At 40.1% G+C, this 11,904-nt stretch overlaps 2 protein-coding genes across 3 annotated transcripts; one reads left to right on the top strand and one right to left on the bottom strand.

The window, feature by feature from the left end:
* Positions 1 to 154: 154 nt before the first annotated feature.
* Positions 155 to 3,488, top strand: LOC135161939 (caspase-1-like). Its single transcript, XM_064119961.1, has 4 exons — positions 155 to 550; positions 742 to 1,001; positions 1,539 to 1,844; positions 2,351 to 3,488. The coding sequence occupies exons 1-4, from the start codon at positions 462 to 464 to the stop codon at positions 2,614 to 2,616; spliced, it is 921 nt and encodes a 306-aa protein (XP_063976031.1). The 5' UTR covers positions 155 to 461; the 3' UTR covers positions 2,617 to 3,488.
* On the bottom strand, positions 3,081 to 11,897 carry LOC135161924 (uncharacterized). 2 transcript variants are annotated; one of them, XM_064119930.1, is made up of 4 exons: positions 11,710 to 11,897; positions 9,485 to 9,686; positions 8,243 to 8,400; positions 3,081 to 7,709 (listed from the first exon to the last, which is right to left on the bottom strand). In XM_064119930.1, exons 2-4 carry the CDS (start codon positions 9,636 to 9,638, stop codon positions 5,841 to 5,843), a joined length of 2,181 nt encoding a protein of 726 aa, XP_063976000.1. In that variant the 5' UTR covers positions 9,639 to 9,686; positions 11,710 to 11,897; the 3' UTR covers positions 3,081 to 5,840. The 2 variants fall into 2 exon arrangements, with proteins under 2 accessions (XP_063976000.1, XP_063976001.1); XM_064119931.1 differs by lacking the exon at positions 11,710 to 11,897 and adding an exon at positions 9,782 to 10,877.
* Between the last annotated feature and the right edge of the window lie 7 nt (positions 11,898 to 11,904).

The raw sequence follows: 11,904 nt of genomic DNA, 5'->3' as shown, positions 1-11,904 counted from the left end.
ACCTTCGAAATTATTTACAAACATTCACTTGCGAGGACATAATGACCTCACGACTACAGATCAAATGCCAGATGATCGCAGTTATCTGGTCATCTGTGTTCAGATGATTATGAGATCTTGACCACCCCGATGGACGAATCAACTCACAGTATGATTCATCATTGTTGAACGCTTCTGTTCATCTCTGCTCGGCTTTCTGTTGTTCTTTATCGTCAAAGCACTTGAGTCAAGACTGAAGAGAAAAAAGATGCTGCGAGGGTTTTCTTCGTCCAATAGTGACTAGTGGCCTTCAAAGTGCTTTCCCCAGGAAACTACAGGGATCTCTGCAATCTGTAGGATTTTTTTTTCCAGTCGAAACAGGATTTTGTTGATAGAGTGGACATAATCGTCTCCGAAACAGCAACACTGCCAATAACTGTGCCCAGTTTTTATTGCCTTTTTTATTGGAATTAGTTTTGATAATGAGTGTTTCCGCGATGGACAACGGACAGACGGAGGAAAATGATAAGAATCGGAACGAGGACGTGGGGGATGCATTTGGTTATGGCAGGTAAGGATCTCTGCATCTCCATGGAAGGGTTGCATGTCTAAAAACCCAAACACAAAAATTGCACCAAAAAAATACCAGTAATCATGACAAAAACAAAAAGAATATGGAAAAAATATTTCGTTTGTCAGGTGTGTCACGTATTTTCCTCTTTAAGCCTTCAGAATTAAGAAAAAAATGGCTTCATTTTTCAGGAATACTGTCAGCCCTCAGGCTGCACCAATGCAGACAGCTCCTACCGAACGATATGCCAGTCATTACAACATGAGCCATGCCAAGAGGGGACTTGCTCTTATATTCAATCATGAATTCTTTACGGTGAGCCACTTGAAGCCGAGATCGGGAACCAATGTCGATTGCGAACAGTTGGTCAGTACCCTGAAAGATCTGGGGTTCGAGGTAAAGGACTTTCATAATGCCACGCACCGGGATATTGCCAAGAACTTGGAGGCTGGTGAGTCCTATTTTCGTTGATGTGAAATTTTTTTATCGCACCCCAAAGGAGAGGATTTTAGGAGATATTATCCTGGAAATAGCCGTCAGAAAAGAATGCTAGCACATGTCAAAATGGAGAACTCGATGTTTGGATTTCAATTGCAATTTATAGAATCTCTGAAGTTCAATTGCAACAGTTTGGAGTCTCGCGACTTTTCAAGATTCCGAATTGGCGTTTGGTTGTCCGAAAATACTATGATTGACAAAATTAGATTTTTTTCTCTCCGGACAGTTCAGGGTAACGAACTGTTCGACTGTGTGAGTTTGTTTGAATGATAGCCCAGGACTGTGTTAATGAGTAACTTGAGCTTAAATTAATTTACCGCTTCCCAACTGCCATTCGGAAGCAGAAAACCTTCCATCTTCCACAACCTTCACGAACACAAACATCACGACAATCTCACTGTCTCAACACTTACTGTCCGACACTTACAACTCATGAATCCCTGCACTCCGACGAGATTCATACATTCACTCCTCGATTGGTCTTGTGTAGTTGCCGACAAAGATCATTCCAATCACGACTGTCTGGTTGTCGCCGTCCTCAGTCACGGTGAATTGGGTCTTCTCTATGCCCATGACACACCGTACAAGGCCGACACAATCTGGTCGTATTTCACGGCTGACAAGTGCCCAACACTCGCTGGGAAGCCAAAGATTTTCTTCATTCAGGCTTGCCAGGGAGACAGACTCGATGCTGGGGCGACATTGAAAGAAAGGACTGAGACTGATGGGCATCATGCTCCCACATTCAGGATACCCTCTCATGCTGATTTTCTCATTGCATATTCAACGATTCCAGGTGAGAATTTATTTGTTAGAATCATTTAAGGTCTTAGGCATAAATATTGAAATTGATTCCAATCTCGGCATTATCGAGAAGTTACTTGTTGAGAATTACCCATTTATTTCATTGATCATTTGCTATTATCTATTTTGCAACAATTAGCTTTTTTCTATCGAGATAAAACTGAAGAAAGAAATTTTCGGGCATCTTATAAGTATAAAATTAATATAAAATTAGTGCATTGGTCTTGATAAATTGAATTTTTTATGAAGCTTTTAAGGTCAGTGAACCCAGGTGAGCAATCTGAATAGTGTATAGCCTATGACTTTGTAACCTGTGATTCATAAACCTGTGAGTCATGTGAGATACCACTTACTTTTCGATTATTCAATAATAGCGAATCAATGATAGAATGTTGTCCTATTTTTTAGTGTCAATTTTAGTCTCAGACTTTAACACAACTCTGGATCAGAATTGTCGTGTTCATAATTTTATTATAATCTGTTTGTCCTCATGATCAGGCTTCTTCTCTTGGCGCAATACAACTCGTGGTTCATGGTTCATGCAGGCCCTGTGCATCGAGCTCCGTGAGAATGGAACTCGCTACGACCTGTTGACACTCCTCACCTTCGTGTCCCAGCGGGTCGCCCTGGACTTTGAGTCCAACACACCTGATAATATGACCATGCATCAGCAGAAGCAGATTCCCTGCATAACCTCCATGCTCACACGTCTCATCAAGTTCACCCCCAAGAATGGATTGGTCAGTGAGGCAAAAGCCACCTAGACTAGATGATTGAATTTCACGAATGAGAGAGAACGAAAAACCAGTGATTTTCACGGTGATTTGGTCAAATAAGATGTCGCTTTTGACTATTGACCAGTTTTTGATGAATATCTTAAAATCCAAGGGAAATATGAAAATTTTTATTATCAACTTTTTTACGGAGCTTTTTGAGTAGTACACTAAATGTAGTTACGAAATTCCGGGATCTCTCTTAGATTCAGGCAATTAGCAGTGATCATCACGAGAAAATCGTACCTAGGAATGTTCGATATGACACCATTTGGAAATATCGATATATGTTGCTGTAAGAATCTATTTTAATCCATATTTTTCGGAGCGATTTATCGAAGACATCGATATTGAATTTTTTTCGTGAATATTAGACTAAATATGATATGCGTAAACATCAATTATCATCATGAATCAATAGAAATATGATCGATTTATGGTGCGACTTTTAGATGTTGAAAAAAAAAAAATTTTCATGAATAATATTGTCTTATCAATGTTTATCATATCAATACTGTTTGCAATATCGAACATTCCTTGTTCTACCATCGGTGTTTGAATTATTTTTTTCATTTTTGTCAGGTGAATTTAAATCGCGCAACAATCTGTACCGATTGAATTTCTCTCTACATTCTTTCACCCATTTTTCACAGCTCAGAGTATTTCTGAAGGACCAGTTCTGCATTTATTTACATTATATTATTGCTCAAACCAACGATGGTGGTTATCAAGCCTTAAAAATGTCTTTCACAGCATTTAAATGTTAAAATTGTGATAATTGTACCATGACTGCCAACTGCATTATCAATATTGTATCTGTCGGGCAGTATGTAATCATTGGATTAAAAAATTAATGGAAGATATTCTAATCGTCTTTTTATTGTTATGCAAAGCGTTTCATTGTCTTCTAGGAGGTGATTAATTAAATCAAAAAATTCCAGAAATTTATCTACGAACATTTATTTCACACTATTTTGTACAGACATGTTTATACTTCTTCCCCTTCATTCAAAGTTGAGTATGAAGTCAATGTACAGAATGGAAAACACTGATTCTCAGCTTCGCTTGTTCATCCGATCAAAAGATCGTAAGACGCTTTTTTGGAAATTTGAATCGCAGTCACAGAAGTTTAACAAAATAAACAATTAGCTGCCTCCCGTGATATGTTGAAATTCCCATTAAATAAAAAAAACAATAATAAAATTTTTCTTAATCGTAAATACCTCACGGCTAAAGTTACAAACGATCAAAAGTCGTAATATTTAAAACAATGAAAATAACGTGAACGTTTTCAATACAGAGAAAAAAAGTAGATTAACTTTACAAAGATCGTTTGCAACGAATTGACAATATTCGTTGAAGCAAATCCACTTTTTCCCTTTGCAAATAGTTTCCTAAATGTAACAGCAATAGTGATAATGCAACAATGTGTTTTTGAGCGTCCCATGATGACCCGTCATCAAAAAAAAATCACTTCCCAAATCCACAAGACCTCATGGCCATGAAAATATCACTACGGAAACAAATTATCACACTAATTATTAATAAATATGAATAGTAAATGCTTAAAGTGGCAGGACAATCATCATTGCACAGAGTTTGGACGTATTCATTCCCTCTCATCCCCAATACTTTTGCTTAATATCCTATCACGCACTGATCCGTGATTTGATCCTGTCAATTTATCTTTGAGCAAACTCCCTTGGTCAGAGTTATGGCACACCAATACGTATATTTTCGTCGAGAATTCTACCCTGTTAGATTCATCGAATCAACATAAACTCGGAGAATTAAAGTAATTGAAATGATTTCTGGCCTCACCACGTGTGGGAAAATTGAACCTGAAGATTATTTTGTAGTATTCCTCATAATATTTGATGTGGACGAGAAAATAGATATTTTTTTGTATATCAGAATTGCTTCTGTGAGATTCTTTGGACAATTTTTCAGATCAAAAAATTATTGCTTTGGAAGAATTTTGAATTTTAAAATGTGGCGTCCCACCACTAATACTCAAACATTTTGTTTACTTCAAACATAATTAAGTCAAATAAAAAAATGAAAGATAATTTCAAAATATAAAAAAAATTGACCCCCAATCTTCGAATTTTCCCACACGTTTTGAATATTTGATTTTGAATCTACTTCACGAGACATTTAATTCTCTTCCCAAATTCCAAGCTAGAAAGTTCAATATGAACTCGACCATCTCTCAATCTTATGTATCTCACATTCATCGAAAGAAATGAATTATATAAAAATTATTAATTATAGTAATCCGAATGTGTACACATCAACAAATGCATTAGGTACAAGACTTAATATTTCTCCTCCCACACAGTATTGAGTATAAGTCTACACTAGAATGATTACATTTCAATATAATACTTGTTTTTTTTTCATAAATTGTCACTCCCGTCTAGACGCACAATTACATTTGTTTACGAAACCGTTCTCTTCCTTGAAAATATGAAGTTCTCGTGTACTTGGCCGCTACGAATACTATTCAATACTCAATCATGTTTTTGGGCTTTATCATTTATAGTTGCAAGCATCGCCAAAGTCGGGACAAGTATTCAGCTCAGCACTGCATTTGTACAGATTCCGATAATGTGTTATCGATTATTTCCATAATCCCATATTTTTCCGATTAAGACCCGACTAGACTCCTTTCCGAATGGTATCAAGATAGTTTTCTATTTAATTTTTTAATCTACCAAGTCATACCATTTTCACCTGATTAGTCGTCAGTACGAGATGTCCGAAAATGATAAATATCAATTTTTGTAATTAGAAAAAATTGAGGACATGTTCAATAATATATTTTACATCAGGGGTGGAAAGTCATATTTTCCAACTCGAGTTGCACATGTTATTTTTCCACGCGCATGCAAAAAAAATTGTATTTTGCTATCTCAAGATCGAGAGGAAAGTGATTAAGTGGAAACTTTTTGAATCTACAAACTTTCACACTGGAAATACGTATAGGATTTAGCCGATAACCAATCCCAATACTCAGTCAGTAAATGGTCATCAATCGGATTTAAATTCATAAGCAATCCAATAGATATCCCTGAACATAAGGTACCTCTCCGAAACGCCCTCTCGTATGGACCTGATCGACGTATACAGGTAAAAAAAAATCGGAAACTCTTCGAAATAATCCACCAGCCTTCCTCGGAGAGGATAGCCCCCTCCGGAATACCATCCAGGACTTAAAAAATATTTGGCGCTAATTGCAGCTTCCACAAGGACACCGGTCTGGCAAAAACCGTGACTTGTCCTTTCTCCCGTCCGCCGATCAGAAAAACGTAGAGAGGTGCGGGCGTCAGCGGCGTCTGGCTGGCGACAAGCTTCGCCTTCTGTCGTTCAGCTCGTGAAGCACTGACTGCCCTCCGCGAGGGTGACGTCGACCCAAGAGGAAGACTTTTGGGTGGTGCCCTCGGTTGCTTCAGCTCCTGCAGTTCCAGCAACTCCGCAAACGTTTGCGATGCCGAGCGTCCGGGTGCGTCCTCCAGAACACTGTCTGGCGGACTGTTAAGAATCTTCGCGAATTTGGCATCTTCATTGGTCTCCAAGCCAAGATAATTTGGATTGCAGAAGCCGAATTGACCTTCGCGTATCGTCGGGGCCCGATGTTTGCCCGACTTCTTCCTCGAGTCATGTTTCTCCAGGCAAAAGTCATCCAGCGGATCACCAGGACTTCTCGCTTCTATACTGGCATAATCCGAAGTCGACTCCTCACCCTCTTCAAGATCAGCGAAGCGAACTGACGCCGAGGTCGGGAGTCTCGTTGTCGGTGTCTTCGGGCTCTGGACAGCCTCGTACAAATGCGAACTGTAGCTCTCCCCACGAGTCGGCTGACAGGCTTGATGAAGTGTCTCAAAATCCGCCCGTTCCTCCTCAACGTCGATGAGCCTCGTTGAGACATCGAGCTTTCTCGGCTCCTGCCGTCCCTCGCGTTCGTTATCGCTGTCCTCGTCAGGATCCACAAACACCAATCTGGCGGCCTCCACCGGCGTCAGCACCGGAGTTGGAAGAGTTAGGGCTCGAAAATTTGGCACAGATATTGGCTCCCTCGTCATCCTACTACTGCGCTGTTGTGAGTCATAGGAGTCATTGTTGAACGAAGCGCTTGGATTATTGGCGAAGTTTTTCTGTCGTCTCTTGGCCAGTGCATTGGCACTTCTCGACTTTACCATTCGGCTGTTGAGGCTTGTTTCCGCCAGTTCGGCGTCAACTTGCTGGAACGGATAGTAGGTGTTGGCTTCCTGGGAATACTGATTGTGATTGTGCTCGTCTTCATGGTCCTCCTGACCGCTCAGGACGGAGTAGCTGCATTTGTTGGGATGACTCAGCCGGGAGAGATTGATCTGGGAGAGTTTGGAGATCTCCTTGAGGAAGCTTGGTCGTGTGTTATTGCCAGGTGTCTGGCACTCGTCGTTCGCAATTCCCGCGAGGGAAAATCGCGGCTTCCGAGTGCTCTTCGTTCGCTGATTCTCCTGGACTCCATTTCCACGGATCACTAGTTCGGATACCGCTAGGGCGACACTTTCCGCCCGAGGCTGGGGCTTTGGCCCCGGCACCAGGAGGCGCTCCCAGGCTTCTGTGCCAAAGTGAAAACGCCAGAGTTCGTTCGTCGCTAGACCGCCGCTCTCGCCGCCGAAGATGAGCATGCAACTGGGCAGTCGACAAGCTGCGTGACCGTGGAGAGGCCCTGGACCGGGTTTGCTCCTCAACAAGTACCAAGAACTCGCATTCACATCCCATCTCCAGCAGTCGTTACGCTCTTGGAGGTCTGTCATTCCGCCGTAGATGTACATGGCGTCGCAGTGGAGGACCGCTGAGTGTTTGTGACGGGGTGCTGGCCCAGTCTCGCCGGGTTGACAGGCGGATGACGACGACAACAGGTGCCAGGATTCTGTTTCAAAGTGGAAGGCCCACAGCTCGGACGAACTGCCACGGAGGTCCTGGTAGCCACCGTAGACCAGCATTTGTCCGCGATGGACAAGTGCTGTGTGACCTCGACGGCCACGGGGAACTGCACAGCCCCTTTGAGCCCGGATCTTCCGCCAGAAGTTTGTCTAGTTACAGAAAATGATCGGAAATTGAGAATTTCTTTTTCGTCATTTGAAATTGACACTGATTTTTTGGCGTAGATGACGAAATTGACTCTTCGGAATCGAATTTATTACGCGCCAGGAATCCCCGGGGAAATATTCAAAATTCTGGAGGTGAAATGACGTATTTACGAGGTTCCAGATCGGAACAAATTGTTCCAGAGATAAGTGGGGCAAAATGGGAGGTTTCTATTGTTATTTTGTGTCTTTATGATGCAAATTATTTCCAGATTGTTAACCGTAACAGAAAATGATTATGAATTCTAAAAAATATGATAAAGTACGAAGTTAGTCGCATGTTCGAGTGGTAACAGGGGGTGTGCCAAGATGGCGGCATCTCCACCTCGTGTGTTTGAAGACTTTTTAAAATTATTCCCCTCATTCAAATCCCCGCAAATTCGCGTCATTCGATTTCTTCCGAGTGAACTATTTTTTTGGGCCCTTTTTCCTCCCCTTTTTGCCCCTTTAAGACATTATTTAAATCCAGAATTGGGTACCTTGACTGAGTAGACCCAGAGCGGGGTTTCCGTTCCCGCTGAAAATCCCAGTTCTCCCCCAAAGACATATAGGCAGTCCTTGTACGAAACTGCACTGTGTTCCTGGAGGGCCGGAGGCCTCTCTCCACTCGGGTGCAATTCCTCCCATCGGCTTTCAGCTGGGGAAATGAAAGAATGGTAAATGAAAAATGATGCCGGGTGGTGCGTCTCAACTGGAAGAAAGATGAATTTTTCAACGCCTGTTGTATTAAAAGCCAACCGAAGCTCTGTAATTTTTCCTCGATTTTGCTCATCCTATATGAATGCGAGAACGTGCCTCCGAAGCAGCATTTTTTATCAGCTTTGGCCTCCGTCTTGATGTACATAGTACATACTTGTTAAGAATGCATGCTAGAGCACTCCCACTCCATTCTTTCGCTGCTGTAATTTTTTATTGGACGAAGTCATCAAGTTTTATTATCCCGATAAAATTGTTATTTTTAGCTTCGGAGTGGAAGCTTTATATTCTTCTGAAATTAAGTTTGAATTTGGTTTTATTCAGTCGACACTTGTGCGTAAAGTGACATCGCATCGCATAATAAAACTATTCATTAATAATCAAAATGTTTTTTTCATTATTAATTATGAATTGAAATGAATTTCAATGTTCAAAGATCAGTTCATCTCTCAATTCCGGAATAATTTTATATTGATTCCAGTGTATAAAATATATTGAAAATAAAATATATAGATCAATTCAATATATTCTGAGGATGTTTATAAAATTTATCTAAAATATTTGTCCTTTGGCCATTTCTTCGTTACTTTTATTCTATTTCTCAAGCTTATTGTTGTTACATCACTCAAGGACGCTGGGCGTCCTTTAAACCAAAATTAATTTTTTTATTATTTTTCTGACAAATTACCGATCCGATTAACACATAAAAATATCACGATTTTATATTTTGTCATTATTTAACAGCTCACGAAGTCTCGTGATGGTACAATAATTTTCATGCGTTTTTTTCAACTTTCTTCCAGTTTCCCGCCGTTTTTCCGAACCGCTTGATGGCACCACACAAAAATTTCGGATTCCGGTGAACTGACGTCACAGGTATTTGTTGCACATTTGCAAAATTCAATTTTCAAAGTCGAATAAAAAATTATTGGATAATATCTGTCTGGAGAGGATATAGTTGAGGAAAAAGAATGGAAAACGTGTAAATTCCCGAAATCTAAAGAGGATTTCAAAGTAGAACTCACCGAGGCTATATCTCCATAAATCTCTCAAGGGTAGATTTCCATTTCTCCCCCCAAGAAGGTAAACGTGGCCTCCCAAAAGCGTCGCACTGTGTTTACTTCGAGAAGGAGGCGCCGGGCCATTTTCCGTGCCGGCGGCTGTCACCGAACTCCACATGTTTTTTTATTACCTCTGAATTCGATACTTTCTCACATTCAATAAATCCTGAAAAATGAAGATATGATAATTCCCACACAAAGTGGAGTGGAGTTTCATATCCATAAAAAAAAAAGTTAAAATCGATATTTGTGGCTACGAACAGCATTTTCTTTCGCGAATGTTCAATCGATAAACTATTTAGATAAATCCCAGGATTTTTATTCTATAAACACAATCCACGATCCTTGAGCACGAAAACCCATTCCTCCCCCCAATCTGGTAATTCAAGTGATTATTTTCCCACCGTTTCATAACGAGAAATTTTTTTTTTCACAATTCCACGAGGATATTATTGTGGCAATGTCGACGTAATCCTGTAGAAAGTCAGAGGAGCATTTTCTTTAATTCCCCTTCAGCTATTTAATTGTAACTGGGAACGCACAGTCTTTGTTTCCAGTGAAAATAGTCTCTTTCCCTACTTCCTATCATTCGTCACACTCTTCACTCGAGCTTTCAGTCCTCACGTATGTAGATATAGCACGGCGAAGCATTCATTAATGCATGTCAAGGGATAGAGAGACGAGGAAAAAAAAAGTAATGAGTGTAAAGCCCCGCTATATCCTATTAGCCCGTGTAACTCATGACCCACATGTCTCAGGCGGCAGTCATATGAGCTCAAGTAGCTCATTGATTGTTCTCGAGTGCATTGGACATGATCGGAATTATCTATCGCGAAGAGATGCACTTCATAAGCTCCAATAATTTTAGACACAAAAAAATTGGTTGAAACAATTTTTTTTCTCCTTTTTTCTATTAAGCTTTTGAAGCTTTTGCGGGTTCATTCAGTTGGTGAATCAATTGAGATAGTACCATATTATTATTATTATACATTATAAGTCAACGCTGATTGTCCATTAATTTTCCGATGAAACATAAACTTTTATTTTTTATCTTTGCAAATCACCTCATTTCGGTACTTCACAAATTTTCGGATTTTCGTGAATATTTCGGAATCCAATGGAAATACGACCAATTTGGTCATAACATTTTTTCTAGATCGTGAGAAGGACTACAAAAAAGGTTCAGTTCAAAAATTACGTAGCTCTCTCCATTTTTGAGATATTCAGGGAATACTGAAGTGGAAATGGAATGCAAGCAGTGGGAAATGGGTGACTTCTCGCTTCATTGATTTAATTATTCAACGATTGCTTTAATCGACGTGCCAAGTTTACTCTCATGTTTACGTCGTAAATTGTACACCAGACAAATAGTGGATACGAGAAATTAGCGGGAGGACAGTTCGAGAAAATTTTGGAAAAGTGTTGAATATTTAATTCCACGAGTTTTGCAACAACTTGCTGGTTGCAACGTGTCCCGTAGCAGCTATTGTGGGTTGAAACTAGAATACCTGAATATGGAGTGATCCGTGAACGAAACACACGAGACAAGGGACAAGAGAGTAGTTCAGGTCGGCTAAAAAAATGTCACAAATGCTCGAAACTTAATTCTGCAGAAAATTCTATTCCATCTTTTTTCGGAAATTCCGTTGATTTCTCTGGGGATTCTATAAAATAATTACGCAGCTTTGCAATGTTATTGTTTATCGAAAGAGTTCATAACAAAGTATTTTATTTAAAAAATTAGAATTGGTCTGTCTCAAAAAAAATGTTCTATCGAAATATTTTTTATATAAAAATGTCGTGAGGTCACTTTTTATTTTTTGTTTACTTTGAAACGTATTCCTCATTTGTCTGTAGAATTAATTATTCATAGAAATTCTACAGAAAAAAAAATTATACCGTTGCAATTATTGTGTTAAGAGATTTTCCACATGAAAAATATCTGCAAAAGATGCGTGAAACACTAATTTTCGCAGTACCACATTTTTTTAGCCAATTTTCCACCCGCGAATCCCCAGATTTCAACTGATTTTCGAAGTAGCGAAAGTCCCGTCGTGAACTCCGCGAAAATTCGCGAATAAAAAAAAGAAAAAAACCGACTATCCGGGACGTGAACGACCTCGTATCACGCACGCATCACAATATTGACACAAAACTCGGTGATAGGACATTAGTCCTTTGGCACTCACGTTTATCCTGGATTTTCGGATGCTCCGGTTCACCCGAAATTTCGCATAATTGCGCGTCAATCACCAGCTCCCGGCAATGAGCATCGCACCGATCGGCGTTTCTATTCGCTTTGATGAATTTCGAATTATCGGTGAACGAGGGACAACGACAGAGTGCATTCTCCCATCGTAACCAGATTGATTGCTCCCTAGTAC

This window comes from Diachasmimorpha longicaudata, chromosome 4, assembly GCF_034640455.1.
Source record: "Diachasmimorpha longicaudata isolate KC_UGA_2023 chromosome 4, iyDiaLong2, whole genome shotgun sequence".
Lineage (NCBI taxonomy): Eukaryota > Metazoa > Arthropoda > Insecta > Hymenoptera > Braconidae > Diachasmimorpha > Diachasmimorpha longicaudata.
The sequence above is the reverse complement of the archived record's forward strand: the minus strand, read 5'-3'. Positions and strand labels throughout refer to the sequence as shown.

Excerpts from the sequence above, each read along its gene's own strand:
- LOC135161924 (XM_064119930.1), bottom strand. The coding sequence starts at position 9,638 with ATGTGGAGTTCGGTGACAGCCGCCGGCACGGAAAATGGCCCGGCGCCT. Across the intron at positions 8,401-9,484 it reads TTTATGGAGATATAGCCTCG|CTGAAAGCCGATGGGAGGAA; the intron begins GTGAGTTCTACT and ends TCATTTCCCCAG. Across the intron at positions 7,710-8,242 it reads TCTGGGTCTACTCAGTCAAG|ACAAACTTCTGGCGGAAGAT; the intron begins GTACCCAATTCT and ends TTCTGTAACTAG.
- LOC135161939 (XM_064119961.1), top strand. The coding sequence starts at position 462 with ATGAGTGTTTCCGCGATGGACAACGGACAGACGGAGGAAAATGATAAG. Across the intron at positions 551-741 it reads GATGCATTTGGTTATGGCAG|GAATACTGTCAGCCCTCAGG; the intron begins GTAAGGATCTCT and ends TTCATTTTTCAG. Across the intron at positions 1,002-1,538 it reads TGCCAAGAACTTGGAGGCTG|TTGCCGACAAAGATCATTCC; the intron begins GTGAGTCCTATT and ends GGTCTTGTGTAG.